Source organism: Camelus dromedarius, chromosome 21, assembly GCF_036321535.1.
Source record: "Camelus dromedarius isolate mCamDro1 chromosome 21, mCamDro1.pat, whole genome shotgun sequence".
In the NCBI taxonomy this organism is placed as follows: domain Eukaryota; kingdom Metazoa; phylum Chordata; class Mammalia; order Artiodactyla; family Camelidae; genus Camelus; species Camelus dromedarius.
Genome location: NC_087456.1, coordinates 25026470 through 25050224, shown reverse-complemented (window position 1 = coordinate 25050224; position 23755 = coordinate 25026470). Strand labels below are relative to the sequence as shown.

General features: G+C 38.1%; 1 protein-coding gene across 2 annotated transcripts in view; it reads right to left on the bottom strand.

Moving 5' to 3' along the window:
- The window catches only part of EPRS1 (glutamyl-prolyl-tRNA synthetase 1), a 56081-nt gene extending 36950 nt beyond the window's left edge, over positions 1-19131 (bottom strand). For both annotated transcript variants that reach the window (XM_031438394.2, XM_031438395.2), the window contains exons 1-11: positions 18947-19131; positions 15128-15212; positions 12234-12333; positions 11180-11336; positions 9930-10069; positions 9318-9412; positions 5559-5685; positions 4667-4859; positions 3078-3249; positions 1236-1469; positions 111-195 (exon numbers count right to left, since the gene is read on the bottom strand). In XM_031438394.2, coding sequence (XP_031294254.1) covers positions 111-195; positions 1236-1469; positions 3078-3249; positions 4667-4859; positions 5559-5685; positions 9318-9412; positions 9930-10069; positions 11180-11336; positions 12234-12333; positions 15128-15212; positions 18947-18992 — 1434 coding nt within the window. In that variant the 5' untranslated portion in view covers positions 18993-19131. The remainder of the gene's footprint in view (positions 1-110; positions 196-1235; positions 1470-3077; positions 3250-4666; positions 4860-5558; positions 5686-9317; positions 9413-9929; positions 10070-11179; positions 11337-12233; positions 12334-15127; positions 15213-18946) is intronic.
- Between the last annotated feature and the right edge of the window lie 4624 nt (positions 19132-23755).

Here is a 23755-nt window from a genome sequence, read left to right as displayed (position 1 = left end):
ACGGTCATATATCTCACTGGGTAAAAATACCACAGTTGTCTCTGTCTAACCCTAGCATAGGAGTTTTAAGACACTCTCAATTTTCCACTATTATAAACAGTACAACTCACCTGAGCAGCAATAAACTGTTTCAGTCCTTCAACTGTCATCCCTCGCCTCAGGACACCACGAACTGTAGGAAATCGTGGGTCATCCCTGGGAAACAGGGAAAGTCTTAAGTACCAAGGAGAGTTCTTTAATGTGTACAGAAAGAACAAAGTACCTTACTAAATAATATTGTATTCGGTTTGTTAAATATGTGGACTAAGAGCTGGTTATAATAATCAGGTACATCACAGTACCAATGAGCCCGAGTTCACAAAGAGGAAAACTGCTTATTAATAAAATGTTACTCAGTAAAATAAATGCAATACTGGAAATAGCAAAAGCACACTGGAAAAAAAGACACAAAGGTGACATCTTCAAATACAGAAAACTGCATGTTACAACATTATCCGCTTCTATTTAATAAACATTCGAGGTCCCTATTCTACATATGACCACGAGACACAGGTAAGTGATGGCTATCCTGTCGTTTATGTACATATATACTTTATAAGCCTTTTGGGCCATGTAAAATATACATGTTGGTTATTAATATTCTGCAGAGATTTGCAAAATTCAGTAAGTTTGCAGTAATACCCTTTGTATGGGGCCCAAGATAAACCTGCCCTTTATCAAGCTCAGCTCCACAGTAAAAAGTCTAAAATTACATATCATTCAATATACTTAGTAGGTATCACTATTATGTGATGGTAATATACACTAATATGCGCATTCTTGTTAATTCAGGTAAAAAATATATTCTTAGACTTAGAAGCATGGTGAAGTATCTCAACAGGTTTCCTTTACATGAATACATGGCTATAAGGTCATTTTAATTGTTATATTCATCTTCCTCATAGAAATCCTATTATAAGTTATTAATGCGCTACAGAGATTTTCAAACTTTTTCTAGTCCCAAATATGGACTCCATCTTTGTGCCCAAACAATGGCATTCCATATTCGCAGCAGTAAAACAAAAGGGAGCAGTACCTGAGCAACTGGATGAGATAAGGACAAGGACCAGAAACCCTACAGGCCCACCCACTCCAACCCCTCCCACTCATCCTGACCCAACCCCTCAAGGCAGTTTAAAACTTAGTGCTACACCGTGTCCTCGCTTCCTCTCAGTTCTAGACAACAGCAAACATACCATCCATCTACTAGTCCTTCGTTGACAAACCATGTGAGCTTTCTTTTGGAAAGCACTGTGTTGTTGAGATTTAGCCGACTATACTCCCAAATATAGGGTTTTCTTATGCCTAAAGCTTCAATAATCCAGTAAAACTGCTCATCTCTGTCATGGTATTCTGTTGTTCTCAGGGCATGTGTAACACCTTCAATGCTGTCCACTATGGGGCAGGCAAAATCATATGTAGGATAAACACTAGAAAAAAAAGGGAATATTTTGAAAATCAACAAAGGATTGTACCCTTTTCATCTTAGATTAGGCATTATAAGCAGCAATACTAATTTAAAACATAGTTCTTTACAAGTTAAGAATTTCTTAAGAACCAACAGGTGTTTTGACTCATAATACTCAAAGCACATTAAAACATTATAAAGATTTTGAAGACAATGAATCAGTTACATATTCAATATTCAAACAAAAAAGCAAATCTGCAATTTAACAGACAAATGGATACTGGGACAGCAAATTCTATAGTCTTATCTCTAATGGCCAATGTATATCATGGTAGAAAGCAACAATAATTTTGAGGGAATTTAGCTTTTCAATATCTTAAATAGTTTTACAATCAAGTAAATCTCCAAGTTGAACACTTCTGTAATTATAAATGCATTCTAGAACAGAGTGTTCCCATCTCTGACAAACAATAGGAAACAAAATTATTAGATTAAAATTCCATTTAAAATGGACTACTCTTAAGTAGTTTGTCTAAAATAATGTACACAACACATATGCAGTTTTCATATGAATTTTTAAAGAATACTATTGCATTATGCCTTCTAATTTTTAAGACAGAATTTCATTAAGACCCTACTGCACTATGCTTTGCAATTTGATACTGAAAATGTGTACTCAAATTCACTTTTCTAAACATTCAAAATACTTGTTTAGTAAAACAGGGTGCAACTATCCTGTTAAAAATGAAGGACATAAATAATGGAAAAGAATCTGAAAATACTTATGTGTATATATACATATATATGTGTGTATGTACGTGTGTGTATATGTATAACTGAATCACTTTGCTATACACTTCAAATTAATATTGTAAATCAACTACACTTCAATAAAGATAAAATTAAAAGAAAAAAGGAGAAAAATGAAGGATATATATACACACACACACACGTGAAGTGTTTTTCTACGTACAGACACAGACACACACGTCTGCAACCTCAAGCTTACAGAAAAGTCACATTAGCTCCCTAAGTAATTTGCAACCACCAGTCTCTTCAGAAGTTGTAATTCAGCACTTGTGTGTAGTAGGCTCCTTCAAAGTATATGAAAATATACTCTGTGGTTACTTTATGAATTAATGGCATGGTAGGGGGGTATTTAAAGAAAAAAACCTGTTAACCTGAATGAAAACCCACATGGAAAACTATCTGAAACTAGAAAAAACACAGGATACTCTCTTATGTTATTTATATTTAAATTTTCAACTCTATCACATTTATGAATCTACTATGTCTAGCAGAATTGAAGTTTACGACAGGAAGAGAAGTATTTTCATCTAAAGATACACACCACAGTACACCTAATCTATACATAAAAAGCAACTTTCAGCAGACTCAAGGACTTTTACAGACAGAAATGATCTTAGAAATAATCTAGTATAACCTTAACTGATAGGTAACATCCCAAGAAGCTACAAGCTTTAAGTTTACCGACAGCCAGCTAACCCCCAGGTAAACAGAGGTCCAGGTCTCCTGACTAGTCTGCATCTACTCCCTACTCCGCGTTTACAAAGAGCATCAAAGCAAAAGCACAGTAAGCCGCCCAGCATAATGAAAGAGATGCACTTACTTGTATTTATTTCCAGTTTTTGGGTGTGGCTGAATTTTGCAGCGATAAAGCGTGGGGTCCCTCATGCACCCATTGTTACTACTCATGTCAATTTTTGCTCGCAAACAACAGGACTGACCCAACTGGCTTCCCTTTTTCATTTCTTCCCACATTTGTAGATTCTTCTCAATAGCTACAAAATGATGGTTATACTATAGTTTATCTTAATGTACTACTAATCTGGCTGCATTCAAATTATTTTAAGCCTTATAATCTGATACAAATTTTCAAGATCTGATTTTATATTACAAATACACTTCACTTGTTTAAAAATACTGTAATAGTTCCAATATCTGATACCCAGAGTACATGGCATTTTTTTAAAAAAATGAAGTTGTCCCACAAAACACTTAGGAAATGTACTCTATACGAATATTTCAGAAGTCAACACTTCTCACTGATGTAGTATTGATGAAGGGTACATTTTCCCACTATGGCAAAACTGGCCAGCTTCTCCCCCAGCTCCCATTCTCACCCCCACCACCTGGATCAAATTTAAGTGTGTTTGAAGCAGAAGCATTCTGTTCCTTTGCCACCTCATGCCCAGGGGACAGACCTCTTTGGCCCAGCCCAGGTGTTAGTGCTGCAGCCCATTCCCGTCTAAAGAACACAGCTCACGCTCAGAGCCTAAGCCCATGAGCTCCCCAAAAGCACCTTCAGTCTTTCCAGTGGAAAGTAGGATACCCTTAAATCTGAAAAAATGAGAGATGATAGAAAACAGACAGTGATACAAGCTTATCCCAGGAAAAAAACTTCTGTATCCTCATTGACTATGGTCCTACCTATGTCAGGAAGGTACCTGCCCCATATGAGTAGGAAAGAACTGCTAAAAAATGATTCTCTGTGGAAACTACTAAAGATATGAAGGACACTTTACCTGCTCTCAAAGAATCAAGTTAGGTCTAAAAGTCCAGTGTTAACTACCTTTGAAAATGTAGAGAAACTTAAAAAAATAAAACAAAACAAAAAAGCAGACTTCCATAACGATGTGAATTTACTATACTTCCCAAATGTGACATTCAAAATTTAGATATAGTAGCTTAGAAGTTCTGGCAACATAATTACAGAATAAAAATAGCCAGATCCAGAAGCTCAGGGACAAGTAACGAATAAGAAAGATTATGTGTTTTTTCAAGTGATATTTCAGACACAGGGTAGCACCAAGCTTATGTGTTCTATTTACATTTACCCACATGCTGACAGGAAGATTTGGGTATGGGTAACATTATCATCAACCATTCTAACAGAAAAGTGAAGTATTTAAATTGAGAGAACTACAAAATGTCACAGAAGGAATCATTCAATGGCTTGAATGCAATCAAAAGACTGCAGGTAACAGGAGAGATGCTGAGGGCATGCACACTTCACAGGCAGGTGTGATGCCAACAAAGCAATAACAACGTAAAGATGACAGAGAAAAGATTTCTAAGAGATGAATTAACAGGAAACACATCCCCAAATGTTTCAAACCAGCATCTTTCACAGAAACCATTTTCTACTAAACACAAGAAAAATGTCAATTAAAATATAAACCACTAACTGTGCCTTACAGTTTTCCCTGTGTTTGGACTCTATCCTCTGCTCACGTTCCGCCTTCATCTGCTCAGCAGGAGTATCATCCACATAAGCCTTCCCTTCCTGAATGAGCTTCTCAGCATACTTCATTATGGTTTCAAAATGATCTGAGGTGTAAGTAAACTGATCTGGTTTGATATGCAACATGGCAACATCTTCCAAGATAACCTGCAATAAGAATTTAAAATGACCATCAGTTCATCTTTTGGATTTTCTGGTGAATTTTCAATCCTTGATACTGCATTTAGGCAAATGTAATAACACACCATCAGTCTTATATAGCCTGAAAATGGTTGTGGAAGTTGTATCATATTAGATCAGGAAAAAAAAAATAAAGAGAGAGTGAAAGAGAGACATTCATTATACTAGCCTCTAAATTTTCAGCTGAAAAAGCTGATCTCATGATGCTTTCCAATTACTCTGGAAAAGCGGATTACTATCGGTCGTGCTGACAATTATTTGCCCTCTCTTTGAATACATTGCAGTGCTTCTAAATAGATGATATAAGAGGCTAGGAAACCTTCACATTTTCTAATACCTACTTAGTGTTTGCGTCATTCATAAAATTACATAACAAAAAGGAAACCTGCCTCTAGTGACCAATTATTTAAGAAATTGATACTTACAGGAAAATGCATCATTTAGGTAAATTCTACAACAATTGAGGAGGAAAAAAAATAAACTGAAGATTTTTGGTATGGGAACTCAAAATTTCTTGGCTTAGGTCTCAGAAAAGAATACACAGGTGAGGGAAAGAAGCAGCTATGAGAGTAAACTTAAGTTTATTTTCATACCATGAAGGTATCAGGTCACCGTCTAATTTTATTAACTTTACTGACAAAGGGTCATCACTACACCTTTAATTACCTTCTCAAAATCTTCCTTTTCTTTTTCAGGATTTGTGTCATCAAATCTCATGATCAGTTTCCCTTTAAAGTTAACCTGGTAGTGCTGGTTCAGAAGAGCAGCTTTTGCATGCCCAATGTGTAAGTAACTAAAACAAAAACATTTTACAAAGAAACTCATTAACATGCTTTTAACTAAATACTTAAACTTAACCTTTTTGAGGAGATGAGAACTAAACAAAAATCCTTTTAGTTGGTATTCCAGTCATATTTTATTTGCTAACAAGAAGTACTGTGACAGAAAATCTGACCCTGGGGAAGGAAAAGAAGACTATAACATTTATAAAATGATGGTAAGAATCAATTTCATATGTAAAATCTCACAAAGGAACAAGTTATTTACAACCTTAAGGCAAATCTCCATTTTCCTTTTTTCACTGAGGAATGAAAGGTCATTTAGAACCCAGTTTCAAAACTGTCTGCAATGCTACAGGTAGCCTACCTTAATAAGAGCAGATGCTACAAGAACTGGGCACCCGCCTACTGCACACCAGACAGAAGCAACCCTGAGAATGCTACTGTCACTGTGATAATTAAATAAAAGAGCATATGAGAATTAGGAAGCCACAGGAAAGCCACTTGACTTCTCTAGGCTTCAGTTTTCTCAGAATCCAAAATAAAAAAGATTTTAACTAAATGATCCTGAAGGCCTCATCCAGTGCCAACATTCCGCAGATCACAATCTATAAAATACTATTCTGTTCTATGGGCAGCTGACAATTATATGGAATAAAACTAGAGGCACTGTTAAAAATATTACACAACATCCTCCTCTATCAATGAAGTGGATACAAAGCAGTATTTTGTCGAAGATACACTTCACTGGTAACGGTGGCCACAGTCACACTGTTCTACAGAGAGGCATCTAGTTTCACGCAAACCTCTGTTCTCAGTTGACATCAATAGGGGAGGGAACAGTACAACCTTTTGTATGTCTTTATATCATTTTTAAAATCATTCCACTTTTTAAAATATTCACACAGTTTTCTAGACCAATGATTCAATTTTAAAGAGTTTATATGCACAGGTGAATGCAGGCAAATACTACGCAATGCATTTAGGATTATTCAAAACTTTCTGCATAAAATAAAGCACCATAAGTGGCATCCCAGACGAGATCCTAAAAGAGAAAAAGGACATTAGGAAAAAAACTAATGAAATCCAAAAAAGTATAGAGTTTAGGTAATCATTATACACCAACACTGGTTCATTAACTGTCACAAAGGTACCACAGTAATGTAAGATGTTAACATTAGGGAAAACTGGGTGCAGGTACGTGGGAATTTTTTTTTTTTTCTATTTCTGCAATAGTCTCATACATTTAAAACTATTCTAAAATTAAAAGTTCATTTAAACTAAAGGACTGTGAGTTCTGAAAATGAAAGAGAAATACTCTGCAGTTTTCACTGGAAGTGTTACACCCAATAACATGCTATATCCATTGTTAAGAAGAGAAGACTAACAATCACTGACTACCTAAAAATTGACAGCTAATGTGCTTCACATACAGGAGTTACTTTAAGAGGGGTGATGAAATAAATCAAACCATTATATTATACTTGAAGATATTATCTCTGAATCTGAAATAGTGTATGCAGTTCTAAACCTCAAAAAAGCTAAAAGGACTATAAAATATCCACAAGATAACAAAAATAATGGGCTCAAGAAACCACCTATATCAGGACAGCTAAAGAAAATAAGATTCATACTGTGTTAGTTAGTACTGATGCTAAATTGGGCTTTTCCCACACATACCAGACACAGGAATATAATTTTTAGTTGTATGGACTCTAGAGCCAGACAGCGTAGGTTTGGGTTTGGCAAGTTGCTATACCACTGTATGAATCAGTTTCTGAAACCATTTCTAAAACTGGAGATAGTAACAGTGCCTTCCTCACAGGGCTGTTAGGATTAAACAAGTTACTATATGTAAAGTGGGTGGCAGTGTCTGCACATGGCAGGTGCTATATATGCATTAGCTAAGAACACGAATGAAAGGCAGAAGTCAAGCCCTCTGACCTTCTGTGAAATACAGAAAAGAAGGTGAAAAAAATAATTAAAGACTTCTTTTGTAGTATAAGGAGATATAATCAAAATTACGAATGTTTTTAAAAACCTGAACGCTGATTTATATTCCAAGTCCCAAGACTGTATTCAGCCAAGAACACGGTCTCTGAAACTGACATTATTCAGAACAGATAAACATATCTCATACGGTAAATAATAAATATGAGGAGCTCACTATTTCAAGAAGTGACAGTGACAGAAAATATAAAAAGATTCAAAAGGGACACATGTTCAAATGGCATCACTATAAACAGCCATGGCTAAAAAACTGGCTTTTATGAAACCATTAAAGTCACTACCCAATGGGACAACCATGACATCTCACATCAAGAACACAAGAGCAGAATATTGGGTGGTAGGAACTCAGAATGGCTGAGGGAATTAAACAATGTGAAATGAATACTATTTATGACTGACTCTACTCAGTCAACTATCAATCAGTCCTTTAATGATTTAGTCTGTGATTTTTCCAGAACCATTATTTCTTTCATTTCCTTCTACCTATCCTTTATTTCCCCATCTAAATGAGCAAACTTAGGAAAGCAGAGAGAAAATGTGGAATTCTAAAACTGGTTTTGTTGTTAATGGTACTTACGAAATAGTCTGTAAAGAACTACATTAAGAACAGCTAAAATAAAGCTGTTTCCTCATCTGCCACTTCCTATTGTCTACACACTCCATTTATCACAGATGGGTAAGAATACAAAATCTGAAATTAAACAAAACTTGGAAAAACCCAATCATCTCCTTTATAAAATATGACAATACTTTCCTAATAGCTAAGTTCCTGAGGCTACCTGCCTTAAGAAGAAGCATTTTGTTATGTTAAAATCATTGGGAGGGCTCCACGACAAAGTCTGTCCAGCATGACTCAAAGAGGCTGACACATGTGCAAAAGTGGGGACTGCCCTCACCCTGGGGAATGCTAGGCAAGGTCTGCGCAGACCCCTGCTGGTGGCTCCAGCCAGAACAGTCCTTTCCCCTAGTGAGCTAGTCACGTTATTACTTTCTATGGGTGCCAGACTGAAAAGCGTTTTGAAACCTGCTAATAATGGAAAGAACTGAAAGGTTTTCAGAATATCTTGTAATAACCTTTAATGAAAAAAGCCATGCAAACAAACACATGTATATGGATGACTGGGAGGTTGTGCTGGGCACCAGAAGTTGACACATTGTAACTGATGGGACTGCAATTAAAAAAGAAAACAGAAAGCAAGCTTTTTCAGGACTCCTCTTCCTTTATTTGGGGAAAAGAAGTAACTTAAAATAAGTCTAACAAACCTCTACTGCTAATTGAAAGGACTGCTAAGGGTACAAATACAAATCCTTATTAAATGAAAGCTCCTGAATCTCAAAATCTAAATAAAAACTTAAGCCTTTCCATCAATAGATACTTTCCTACTTATAATCAAAATTCTGCCTGGGGTAAAATTAAAATATTGTCTTGCTATAATAAGCTCAAGCTACAAATTTTATACATGATAATTAACCATCAACAATTTAAAAGACTATTAAGATGTTTAGAATTTTAACTCCCACAATTAAAATCTTACTTATTTTCTTCTATATTCTTAACATATTAATATTAAAAGTATTTGATAACTATCTTAAAGCTTTTCCACTAAATGAATCCAATTATAAGTAATTTTCTTACCCACTAGCCTCTGGAGGAAATCTGACGATAACCTTTCCCATCTCAGCGCCGGGAAGCTCAACAAATCTCCCAATGTCTTGCTTTTTCTCAGGTGCCTAAAAAGCAGAACAACAACAAAAATAGCTATATGGCTAAGTGGAACACCTTTAAATCCTAACTTTACTACACAAGCCTAATACGTAAAACAGATCAAAGCAGAATGACTAGCTGGGAAGAGGACCTCTCCTACTATACTCCACGTCATTTCTTCCTACAGAATCCACGAAAAGGCTCTACAGAAGCCCAGGACTCGAAGGTCACAACAGTTCAAAACCAGAGAACAGAGGACCTGAGAGGAAGAAAAGACGGCACAGCTACAAAATAACGAGAGTGTAGCCTCACACTGGGTGGTCATCACCCTTCCGCAGTATAATTACAAAAATTAAGGCTTAGGACAGGCAAGCAGCTAAAGACAAACCGAGACTAAATAGTGGCAGATCCTTCCAAAAAGATCACTATTCGTGAAGAAAACAAACAAACAAACAAACCTGTGAACAAGAATCATCTTCTTTTTAGACCTAGGATCTCAGACAGACAAGATATCAGCATTAAAAATAATTTTAAAAGCCTTACCGCTTTAGCTTTGGTTGTTGAAACATTCCACTTGGTACCTACTGACTGGAAGGCCTGCTGGGCTTCAAGAAAGCCAAACCAACGTTTTACATGAACTGGAGCTTTGTTCTGTTCCAACTGGTCCTGCCATGCAGTATTTCCTATTAGCAAACATAATTTTAAAACTATTCAATAAATCTGAAATTTCAAAAGCAAAGTTCCAGTCTTGGTTAATCTCAGTAAACGAGATGGCTTAAAGCTCTGCTTCCATGACATTTTAAAATCTAGGTGTACATGGAAGTGATTTCTAATACTTTTAACATATTTTACAGAATTCACAAAAATTAATTAAAATATTTTTTCGTATCAATTCACTGAAGTGAATACCAAATCTTGCCCTCACCACTGCCACAGACCCACTATGAGGCCAATCCTGCACGTCACAATTAAGGAAAAGCTTTAAGTAGATCAACTAGAGAACAAAATAAAAATCAAGAAGTAAGTCCTCTCTTCAGATGTAATATCAAAAGTGGTGCTGAAGGAAAGTTTATTTAACTCTTTAACATCACAAAGCTACCTCTGTAAGATACTGCCTTCCTTTCATGAACATTAAGTCAAAAATCACAATAGGCAAAAATATCATAAACCGATAGATGAAAAGTTCTAACTAGGAAAGGCCTTCATTTTGTGTTGGTTATAACAACTTAATTTGGAGAAAAGGTTAAGTCACAGAAAAAGTATAGAGGCTATTAAAAAAAACCCACATAATCCAGGTTTAAAGAATGATAAAACATTTGGTACATTTGTTTCAGGTTTTTTTTTTTTTTTTAAGAAAATAAGCTAACAGAATTCAAGTCCTCTTTGTATCATGCATCAATCCCATATTCTTACCTGTTCCAAACTAGTCATAGAAGATGGAAAAAGTGACTTCCCAGAGGAACAACTCCAGGTGACCCCACCCCACCCCTCTCACACACTACTGAGCAATCAGAGACAACAGGAACTGCCGTAAAGTAACGGCTGAGATAGGAGAGCGGCCGACATAAACAGGATGAGGAACAAGGCCAGCTCCAAAGGCAAGACAGGAGCTGTGGTAGTAAGACAGGGTTAACCTCCAGGAACAAGGAGGTCATTCCTTTGTAAGAAAGTCCTAAGTGACTGCTATTGGGTAGAGAGAGAGATGTTCATCTATGGAGAAATACACATACTTCTTATTCAGCAAAATATCAAATAATTAAAACAGAACATTCTTCAAGAAAAATTACTGATACCTTTTAGGGTGGCCCAAACACACAAATCTGCTAAGCTCAGGGAGTTTCCAACTAAGTACGTTCTCAGAGATAGACAATGATTAAGCTCATTGATTGCAGAAGTAAACAAATTACATGAAGACAATTTTGTAGCACTGAACTCCAACCAGTGATCAATCTGTGAAAAGAAATGCATCCCAAGGTTTAGATTTAAACGAACTAGCAAACAAATGATCTCAGGGTTAGAACCATGCCTATCTTATCTCGATTACAGAATTTACCATTATGTAGACTTGACTGTGATTGCCTGGGATCTAAACTGGCACTTAAACGCATTTTGTTATTTTTCTATGCTTTCTTTTTTTCTTTCTTTCTTTTTTTTTTTTTTTTGCAGTGGTGTGGAAAGGCACTTGAGGGAAGAAAAAGAGAAATAAAGATAGGAGTGCTGGCTGCAGGAAGGAACAACAAACCTGATCAAACCACACAGACAGCATGGAGCTAAACAGATTCATCCACTTGCAGAATTTAAAAGTAAATGCTTGGCAACTATTCAAGGTATTTTGAATTTTATAAGATTTAGGGAAGTTAGAACTGAATACAAAGAGGGAGGAAAGCATCTAAAGTGCTGTATTGAAAGTTAATCTACTATTGCTATAATTAAATAAGGTATATACTTAGAAAGGAAAATGGGATCCAAACTATGCGTGTGACCCTAGACAAACCTTGTAACTTTTCTAGGCCTGCTGCCTCATCTGTAAAGAAGCTGCATAAAATGACGGACACGGTCCTATCCAGCTATGAAATTCTAGGAATCTAGGCAGAGGAAGACAGCACGAAATGACTCAGTAGGACAGCTGGTATGGGTTTAAAAGTTCAAATTTAGGAGCTAAGAGTCTTTTCCTGAAAATAAAAACAGATGCAAATTCCTTAATTTGTTCTATAACTAACATTCTGTTAATATCCTTAAATAGAATAATAGTCTGTAAGTCAACAATGAAATGAAGAAATTCTCAAAAGAGCAGAAGCCTAAATCTAAACAAAACAAAATACACCCAATGCGTTGTTCATTCCTTACCTCCGTATGTTCCAACAGGTTAGAACCATACAGCCCAGCTGTAGTTGCAATTCTAGCCAAGTAGCGGAGTATGGAATTTATGTCCGTGAATACTACATTTCTAGAATATAAGCATGAGATAAAACAGTACTGTGGCACTAGCAAATCAGTCAGAGTCATGAGACTTATGAAGAAATATAAAAATAAAAATTTTATAATGCAGTAAGATATAAATATATATCATGTATTTTCTACTATAGTGAAAAAAATAGATCTAATTTGTTCTTTACTCTGTTTCTATCAAATTCCAACTTGTTTTGAAAAGTTCAGCTAAATCCAATAGCTCACTGCAGAGCAGACTATCTATACCATGTTCTATTCTTCTAATTTAGTTTCTACACATCTATTCAGTGATAAAAATATGAAAATATAATTGGGATATTGAGAATCAAATGATTTAAAGTAAATCAAGGCAATGAAGCCAAAGATATACTGTCATAATGAAGCAAGTTTTATCAACTTCCAGGTAAAACTTGTGTAAAACTTTAATTTAAAAAAGACACAGACCCATAAGCAAAAAGAGACTTAGGAGAAGAGACAATAGCAATAAAATTTCAAAGGCTGGAAAGCAGATGGAGTTAACAGGTCTGAAAAAACTGATTCTTAAATGGATAGTGGACAGAGCTGAAAACCAACCCAATTTAAACTTTTTGAATCCTCGAAAGACTTACAAATCAATGGAGCCAGGTATCCTTGAAAATGAGTGAACTGGGGCTCAAATAAGGAGGACTGGTGAAAGCCTATTTAAAAATCAGCCAGAAACACAGATATCTCCAACCCTATTCTGCACAGCTGGCCACTCCTCTAACCCAATCCTGAAAAAAACAGAGCCTTATTCTCTAAAAACCAAAACAGAGGGGTCTCTCACCTGGGGGAAATCTGGCATAGCTGAAGTCTGGCTATTCAGGTAACAGGGAGAATAAAAGACTATGTACACTGGATGCTGAGATCCTCAGCCTTCCTCTTACCCTTAGCTCCCTAAATATTCTGGCACCTGCCCTTCCTCACCTTCCAAACAGGAGACTGAAAGTCTACTCTGGGTAGATAATCTGACCCACTCAAGAGGAAAAGAATGAAGGACACTATCATCAGAAGCTCCTTAAAACGGACAGCTCAGTCAGATCATCCCAGAGTAACGCTCAGCAGTGACAAGGCCACCCTGGAGTTCAGAACTTGTAAACGGCTTTTATCTCCCCGTCAAAATCTAGGAAATCCATCAGGAGTTACCAAATATTTGAAGAAAGCCTTAAACTTGAAAGGTAGCAACCAAAATAAACACACAGGCATAACCTGGGCACATCAAGGAAATAAAAACTTTAAAAATAAGTGAATAAATAAATTTCTTCCGAGTAATGAAAAAACCATACTGCCATCATAAAATAAGAACAGGATACTATAACCAGAAAATAAGTAACAGAACTCTCAGATACTAAAAATATAACAGCAGAAATAAAAACCTAATCTAAAAAAATGGGATGATAAAGTTGAAGAACTCTCCAGAAAGTGAAGAAAAATGAAGGAAACATAACTAAATAAGGTGATATTTGAAGAAAATAAGAGGCCTAACCCCAGCATCCACATAAAAAACAGCAAATGGAAAGTTATCAAACAAGAAAATTCTGAAGTTCCAAAAAGAGAAGAATTTCTAAGTTTCCACTTTAAAAAGAGCAACCAAGCACCCAGCAAAACAGATGAAAAAAAGACTCAGACTAAAGCATATTATCGAGAAATTTCTGAATACTGAATCTCAGAGGAAGATTCCTACAGACTTCCTGAAGTCACATAGAAAAGGTAGCAATCAGAAAGGTTTCAGAAGGAGAACAAACAACAATTATTCCGCGGAAAAGTAAAAGCTGCATGATAGGCAATCCTAACGTGAGGCTCTGTAGTGAATACAACTTACAGGGTACTCAGTGTAAACACTGAATGGTGATCTAATCAAAATCATAGCACAACTACAATGGGAGGAAGGAGGACATGGGGAGTGGACGGCTATGTCTGTGTGAGTGAGTGTCTTCCCAAGGCCATCAGTTTATTATAGACCGTTTACACACATTTCAGAATCTGCATCCTGCTTGAGAATACCCTTGAAACCCTTTCAATTTGGTCCAGATTCTACTATCTGGCAAAGTATTCTTAGAAGAATCTGAAACCAGGTTGTGTTTATTCCTTAGCTTCATTAAACAAGTGCCTTCCAGTTCTTTTTCATTCTTTTCAGTGGGTTCCAAAAGAAAGAGACAAGTTCAAGGGCTCAATCTTCCATATATCGTGGGACACAAATAACTCATTTTAATCAAGAACATACAGTGTATGTTCATCACAGAAAATTTTGAAAACAAAGAAAAAAAATCCACAATTCCAAAACCCAGAAATATATATTATTAAAAGTATTTATTTTTTCTATGTAGATACGTAGTTTTACATTTACATCTTGCTTTTTTATTAACATTAGATTATGAGCATATCCATCATTAGAAATTCTTCATAAGCCTCTTTTTCATAAATGCCTACTATTCCATGCTGTGGATTTACCAAATTTATTTTCTATTACTACTGATTTTAAAGACTTTCAATTTTCCACCAGAATGAACTATAATGGAATTAAAACCCCACATACACAAATCCTTCTCTACATTTCTAGCTTTTTTTTAGACAGATTATAAAATATGTGTGGGCAGATAGCTTGTTGACAAATTCAAGTCTCTGGATATAGTTCTTTTAGAATGAGGAAGAAAAGTACACTTCTTTCTGGAGACAATCTACCAATAAGCAAGTAAAACAAGCATACAACATTTAATTCTGAATATTTAAAAAATGCAGTTCAGTACTGAAAACAAAGATATAAAAGCACTTACTCAGATACACGAAGAATATTCTCTTTCCCTTCTTCAACAGAAATGCTGACACTGTCTTTCACATGTTCTACTGCCAATAAAGCTCCTAAAAATAATGAAATGGAAAGATTCATCTCTCCTTATAAACAATGTAGCATTTAAAACTTGAATCATAAAGCATTAAGGATGAGTCAACAAACCAATATTAAGTCCTGTAAAGAGTACTTTTTTCCCAATAGTCTGTAGACACAAAGTATAGCCTCCTGGTCTTGGAGAAGTAACAAACCAGAAACCATTCCTCGGCATAGTCTGTTGTTTTGAATACGTTGGGCTTCCAGTTAGGAGCAATGAAATTAATCTTTTCCTCCCTCAGGAGAAAAGAAGAAATCAGAATAGTGCCTTGCTTGTATAAAAGCTATTATTAATAGGGTCAGAGTGATTACTATGTGGTAGGCACTGCCAGACGTCTTACCTTTATCATCATTTTTAATCTTTGTAGTAACCTTAAAAGGTAGGCACCTTTATTTCTGTTTTATAGAAACCGAGGCTTGGAGGGGGTTAAATAACTAGCCCAAAGTCCTTGACTAAATATGTGGCAGTCAGGATTTAAATGCAGGTCTAAGGGAGTCAGTACAACAGAACTCAAACTCTAAAATACAGTGTAATCTGCCTCTCAACGCATCACACAGTTTATTAAATATTCATTAACTCTCTGTCCCTTAATTTATCTAAGATGGACAACTAGCACACAGATCCTAGTTTATAAATACCATGCTCCAATGGAAACAGGGCTGTGGCAAGGAAGGTACAGGATAACCTGTTTTTATTATTTTACTGTGCTAGAAAGCAAGGACTCAAAGAATGATAAGAGATATGCCAAAGGGACACTGAACTCAGCTTGGAGGGGCTCCCACTGGCAAACAGGGGCAATTTGACTACTAAAGTAATACTCAAGTTTTAGTATACCCATACCATAGAATCCTATACAGTAAATAAAAAGAATGAACTACTACTACAGGCAACAAGATAGATGAATCTCAAAGAATTATCCTCGGTACAAAAGAATACATCTGATACGATTCAATGTATGAAGTTCTAGAAAAAGCATAATGATAGTGACAGAAAGCAGCTCAGAGGCTATCAGCCGCCAGAGACAGGGAAAGGGAATTGACTGCAAAAGGGTATGAAGGGACTTTCTGAAGTGAGGAGAATATTTTATTTCACTACTGTGGTGGTTACATACTGTCCCTATTTGTCAATCAATTTGTAACTTGAAATTGGTGAACTCTATTATATGAGAGTTTTAATCAATAAAACTAATTTTAAAAATAAAAAGATGACACTTTAAAAACAGAAAATGAAAAATAATAGAGTATAACCTATTGAATATATTTTGCTATGAATTTTTTTAATGAGAAAAAGATCTCATAAAAAAATGCCAAGTAATACGTGTAGAAGGAATGACAGAATTGGATGGTCACCACTTGGCAACATTTTAATAATAATCAAGTTGGGCAGGAAGCATCAACGGATGCTGAAACCAGTGGGTGAAGCTTTGCTGGGGAGCGGAATGTTTACACGGTCCCAAAGCACCACCCCACAAAAATGCCCATCAATTGCAAAAGGGAAAACTCTGCAGTGGGGAAAGCTGTCAGATACCATCTTAAGTACTCAAGGTTAGACCATCAGTAATGGGAAAAATTCATACACCAATGAATAGGCTGCAACTGAAGAACAATGAATCATTTCTGTGCTTTTTCTGCCAAAGATGTGTAGCCTGAATCTAGCCATGAGGAACCATGAAACAACCTGATGAAGGGACCTTCTTCAAGCAAGTGGCCTGTAATCTCCAGAGAGGTTAAACCTATGAAAGCCAAAGAAAGACATAAAAATCATTCCAGATTGAAAGATACTGGGGAGACATGACAAGTAGGTGCAAGGTTCAATCCTAGATCTTGATCCTTGCAGAATGGAGGTACTATTGGAATAATCAGTGTAGAAATATGAATGGGGTCTGTGCATGAGATGGAAGAACTGTATCAATGTGTATTTCCTGATTTTAATAGTCCTGTGAAGTCACACAGTTTTCCTACTTGAGAGAGATGGACATTGGAACATTCTAGGGTGTTGCAGCATCATGATCTGCAGTATGCTCTCCAGTGGTACTGGAGGAATAGAAATGTTATTTTATTTTTGTACCTTTTTAAAGTGTGAAATTATTTTAACATTTAAAACAAAATATGGTGAACGCATATAAAATAGGAAAATTCTAGCAATGCAATCTGGTTTTCTAAATGTTTCATCTAACTTTATTGATTATTCAAAAATGTATTTGAATTAAGTAATCGGGAACAATTAAGTAAAACACAAAAAGAGGAAGGAGTGAAGCAAATAGAAATATACATTCTATAACTGGTCTATAGTTCATAATGACAACAAATTTCTTTAAGACCCTCTTCCAAAATACTGACAGGTGTGGCTCTCAGTTTTATAATTCACTAATGAAACAGGTCTATCATCTTTAGGGTGATTTTCTAACTAACATTAGTAAAAACTATAGCTACTGAGTAACTACAACGTGTCAGGAGCCTGATTTACAGTCTCACTGAATTCTGGAAACAACCATATGTGGAAGATATTATTCCTTGTTTCTTAAACAAGGAAACCATGGAAGATGTCAAACAAGGAACTTGCCAAGGTTCCACAACTAGTTAAGTGGCAGCCAGAATGGACCCAAGTCTCCAGGAGCCAAATGTCTTTTCTCTTAACCATGAGGTCAAATAATCGAGTGCTTTCCAACTGCAGAATCAAACCCATTTCTTTTAGAGTTCATCGATTTGTGTGAGGTTAGCCCATAATTATTAAAATCAATGTGCTAAAACATTATCAGTTTTGAAAATATTTAAAGGGACTATTAAATTGTGTTTTTTGTTCCAAGAGATTCAAAATACCCTATAATGAGAATATAATGAGTAATTTCATCAGCCGTATGTGGCTGACTGTATCTAAAGGGCTGGGCTTCTCACACATTAAAAGCACCTGTGAGTCTACATTAAGAACTGCATTAACAAATACGAGCTCAACAAACTGCTTAAATTATTTTGTGCAATTTACCAAAGCAATTTAAAAAAAATAACCTTAGCTACGTTGAGAAAGCAAACGGACTTTAAGATGTATCCGATGACAAGTCCGATCTTTTTTCTCTGACGTTTACTACATCCATAGGATGTGTAGTAAAACAACCCCATCAGTCCGCAGTGCACTCGAGTGTTCCAGCAATTACCCTGCCACCTTTAATTAAAAATAAATGCAACCTCAGTTGAGTATTTTAAATGCTTCTACGACCGTCTGCCTTACTCCCTTTGAACCCAATGAAACGTAAAGAAAAGTTGAGTCAAGTGGATTGAAGATCTTTTCTGAGAAGAGGAAGGTAAAGATAAGTGGAGTTAGGGGGAAAACGCTAAAAGAGTGAGCTAAGTATGGGGACTTTAAGTTTTAAAACGTTATGTCTACGACCAGCTCTCGGGCTCCAGGGGAAACCATTTCAAAAACGGAGATGGGAGTAAGCTGGGAGTCATCCTCGGAGATAAAGTCCGAAGCCGAGCCTCGTGTCACCCTGCCCTGGCTCACACCGTGCCCACCTCCACGCCCCAGACGCACCTGCCAGGGACAGAGGGCGAGGGGCGCGGGGCTACCCCGTGGACACTCCGCGGGATGGGGCAGGCCTAACCTCCCGGACCGCGACCGCCACTGCGCCAAGCCGGGGCGCGGCGACCTTCCCCGCCCTGCACCCTCCCGGGCTGATGCAACCCACACAGGTCCACGGCTCCGGCCCCTTACCCAGCGGAGGGTCTCCCGAATTCACCGTCAGACACAGCGTCCCCATCTTCACCAGTGTGACGATCTACCTGTCACTGCACACGCCTGGCCGCCCCAAACACCCCACACTCGCCGGAAGCGAGAAGCTGCAACGTGTGCGCGAGCCTGACGCTGCCGCAGCCTTCACCCCTCCCCCGCGCCGCGGCCGCCGTCTTGGCGCACAGCGCAGTGCGTCATCGCTGCGCGCCTCCTCCGTCCCGCCGCCAGCATGGGGGGCCTCGACCCCGCCCCTGGGCATCTTGGCCCTCGGGGGCCAACGTGGCGGATGTGGCGTTCTACGCCGCACAGGGGAGACGGTATAGTGGACGACATTTTACGACACATCGTAAAGCAAGGAGCCGTCCGCAGCGTGCCGGGCGTTCACCGGAATCCCAAAACAAAACAAGCAAACGGGGTGGTCTTCTGTTGGTATGTAAACGCAGAAAAAGTGCTGGAAGCATACAGGTCGACGGCCAAGGTGACACTGGGGGTGAGGGAGGTTTTTCTATGTTTACTCGTTGCTTTTAAAAAAATGTATTTTCAAGAATTATCTTCGTACTTGATAATGGTGGTGGAAATAAAAGAATTTGTTTATCAAAGGCATTGCTGAAAGCCGTTACCCCAGTCTTGGCTCTGTTCGCCTAGGCTGCGCAAGCGTGCTTTTAGAGGGTCATCGGATTCCTGCTCTCTAAGCCTTGCGGTGCGTGTGTGCTCGCGAGTGCTCTGTAAGCATATTCCAAGGGCTGTTGTTACGCACAAGGGGCCAGAGATAGATCACAAAACACATCTCGACCTCATCACCCCCTCCACCGTCTCAACCTCCCAAAGGCTTCTCTGTTTTCACTAGGGAGTGCCGCTTAAATTAAATATGAGACTTGAGTGCTTAATGCAGCTATAGAGGCGTGACCCGTGCCTGTCCCAGCCCCTCACCAAAGACGGCTGCATCTCCAGCGTAGGCAGGGCACCCGCAGCGGAATAGGACCTGTCCCCTTACCCCTACCTTCCTATAAGAATCTCTAGGGATGGGTTTCATAATCTCATTTTACCAAGTTTCCAGGTAATTCTATGCACAACAAGCTGTGCCCCCCTCCCCTTATTTGGAGTTGAACAAGCTGGGTTTATTGCTCATTTCACTGAGGAAGCACACACTGTGGGGCATCTCACTAATAAGGAAGGATTTATTACAGGATTTGGGCTTGTGGTAGGTAATTTGGGGAGCAGTTCAAGAAAGGGGTTTTGGTTTGGATGGATGCTGCCAGGAACAGGGAGCAATGGTGTGGTTGGCTATCTTAATAAATCCTACCTAGTAGGAGGGAGGAACAAAGCAAGGCTCAAGCTGTGATTGGTAAAGCAGCAGCAGGCACTCATATTAGCCAGGACGGGCATGTTTGACTATTTTTGTGGCTTGGACAATGTTCACATTTTGTCTGTGTTCAGACGGTGTTATGGCGTGGTCTTGTCTTGATTCATCACAGTCACAGCAGGGCCTTGTCTGACGATGTTCTGTGAAACTGTTTATGTTCAACAGGAGAATGCCAAGGCCCAGCTGTGAGTGCCAGGCCAGCTGGCTGTGGGGCTGTTCCTCTTTCTTAACAATAATGATTGCAAACCATTGTGTAGCACTGTTCTGAGCGCTTTATATAAGCGAGTTCATTTTTTCCTTCCAACAACCCTATGAAGTGTATATTGATATGGTATTACCCCGTTTTCCAGATGAAAACAGTTTTTACTTGCCTAGGAAGCACTAGAACTGAGATTCACTTGCAGGCAGTCTGGCTCCAGAGGCTGTGCTCTTATCACACGGCTCTGAGGGAAGGGCAGACTCTCTGGGTTCCAGTCCTGACTCCACCATTTCATTTCCCAGCCTCATGGCTGTTGACAGGTGGCCTAACCCTTTTGAGCCTCAGTCTGCTCATCCGTTAAACAGGTCCAATAATAGTGCCTATCACACTGCGCTTTTCTGCCTCTCTTTATTGAAATTGATTTCTCTTCTGAACGCTCTGCTAACTCTCCAGATTCTTTTTTGCTGAAACCGTATCTTAGATGTCATTGGATTCCACATAGTGCCTGGCACAGAGTACTTCCTACTCTATCATACTTGGTACCAGGAAAAGGCCACAAAGCTACTGATTGCCAGGAGAGTGGGGGGAATGATATGAAGTTTACTTTGAAAAATATAATTAAGAATTGTGAAACAATGAAAATAAATTTGCATCTTCTGTTGTACAAAATGTAGGTGTTCTTGCAACTATGTGTTAATTCTTAGAACAAAGAATAAATTAAATATTGAATGTTTCTTTTTACTGTTTAGTTTTTGCTGAGCAAGAGCTCTGGACTAGGAGCTAAAGAGGTGTCCTTATGGAAGGCACTGCCATAGTGCTGGAAAGTGCTTAAGAACAAAACTTCACACATTTCTGCCTATTAGTGACTCACTAACAAACTAGAATCGATTTTATTCATTCCACTTTGGGGCAAATGCAGGAAAGTGGGCTTGCTCTTCAACCAGCTAGTCTGAGGGATATCAGGAAACCAGGTCTATGGGAAATTTGCAAAATGGAAAACAGAAAGTCAACTGGGATCTTACCAAGTTTAAATTGTACTTATGTACTTGTATTGCCTCATTACATTCTAAGAATGATTCAATCCTTCAATTCCTTACTTAGAAACATGTGGTAAATCATTTTAATTAAGGAAAGCAGACAATAAGAATATAAAAGGAAAGCGACAGCAAAAGAAAAGCTAGAACACAAAATAGATGGCCTGAAATCCTATTCACCTTCTTGGGGATGAACTACAAAATTGGACTCAAAGCCAAGAGAAAAACTACTTACTATATGATGAGGAAAGCACAACTGTTTTAATACAGACACCAGAATTAAATACAGAGACATTCTCAAGGTGCCTTATAGAGAGGGTACCATAAAGGTTTCAACACATACTACAGTAATTTTGGTACATTGTTCATTCAGCAGTATGTTTAAAGTACATCCCATGTGCCAGGCAGTGTTCTTCGTGCTAAGAATACGTATTAAACAAAAACAAGGTCTCTAAATTCATGGAGTTTACATTATAGTAGGATGAGGCAGATAATAAACAAGCTGATTTCATAAAATAATAAGTTTTATGAAAACAATAAAAGGATATGATGGAATTAAAAAGGGTAGAATCAGAGAAGGGGAACCTCAGATACAGTAGGCAAAGAAAGCCTCTTCTAGAAGGCAGTTAGATGGAGCCAGCCGTTCATAGATCTGAATTTTGTCACTGGAGGGGACAACTTATTTATTTCTCAAAAAAAAACAAACAAAAAAAACCCACGTTTAGGTCCTGCTTTGGAGAATCTATCAAATGCATATCTCTGATCCAAACCAGCCCACTGTTGTCACTAAGGTCTGAGCCCTCCAATGCCAAAAACCATGTCTTATTCATCTTTGGGTCTCCAGTGCTATGCACTGTGCTTGGCTTCTATAGAAGGTTCTCAATAAATGTTGAAGTGAATGAATGAGTGAAAGAATGAATGAATGTAAAACAATCTATAATACACAATGCTAGCTCAATAACCCACCTTGTAACATGTGTGAGGACTTTAAAGACATGAGTTAAATGTAAAGGGCCCATATGGATTTGTAGGGACTGGAGGAGGAATAATTTAGTCTAGTTCCTTATCTAATGAGATTCTTGATGCTTTAGTTAGAAATCAGTTCTTTGCAATTAAATTTATATAACTCTTACTGGTCCCCCTGTTTCAATCTGCAGTTTATTTACAACAGAAAAAATAGAAGTTCAAAGTAAGTTTTTCTGTTCACCTCTTGCTATTAACAAACCACCATAAAATTTAGTAGCTTAAAGCAACACCACCATTTTCTTCTATCTCATGTTTTTGTGCGTTAGAAATTTGGGCAGTCCTTGACTGAGTAGTGAATAGAAGCCCCAAGTGACGTCAAGTGAGGTTATTTGGCCCCATTTAACTAGAGGCTAGGGTGGTTGAAGTTACAAAAGGACTTCAGATCAGGTGTTGAGGTGGGAAGTCTGGAAGCTTGGGCTCAGCTGGACCCCGCTTGTCCACATTTTCTCAGGTCTTCTCCATGTGATACTTAAGCAGGGTAGTAAGACTTCTTACATGGTGGCTGGCTGCCCCAACAGTGGAGGTTCCGAAAGACCAAGACGAAACTGCAAGGCTTCTCCTGTTCTGTCTTTGGAAGTCACACAGCATCACTTCTAAGGCACTAGATTGGTGACCAATGAGTCACAGGACCCACCCAGATACAGGAGAGGGGACTAAACAAAGGCATGAATATCAGGACGTGTGGTTCATTGGGGACTAGAGCAGATTGAATTGTGTCCCCTGGAAAAGATACGCCCAAGTCCTAGACCCCAGTGCCTGTAAATGTGACTATTTGAAAATAAAGTCTTCGCATGTGTAATACAGTTAAGGATCTCCAAATGGCAGCCTCCTAGAAAGAGAGGGAGGTCTGATGCACAGGGGGAAAGGAGACGTGAAGACGGGCAGACACTGGAGTGGTGCAGCTACAAGCCAAGGGATGCCAAGGACCACTGGAAACTGCCGGAAGTGAGGAGAGAGCCGTGCCATGGAATGGATTCTCCCTCAGAGCCTTCCAAAGGAACCAGCCCCGCTAACACCTTGATTTTTGACTTCTGACCTCCAGAAGTGTGAAAGAATGAATTTCTGTTGTTTTAAGCCATGCGGTTTGTGGTAATTTGTCGTAGCAGCTCTAGGAAGCTAACAGAGGGGCAAGCTTTAGAGACTAAACATTTGTAGTAACAAAGTTTAAA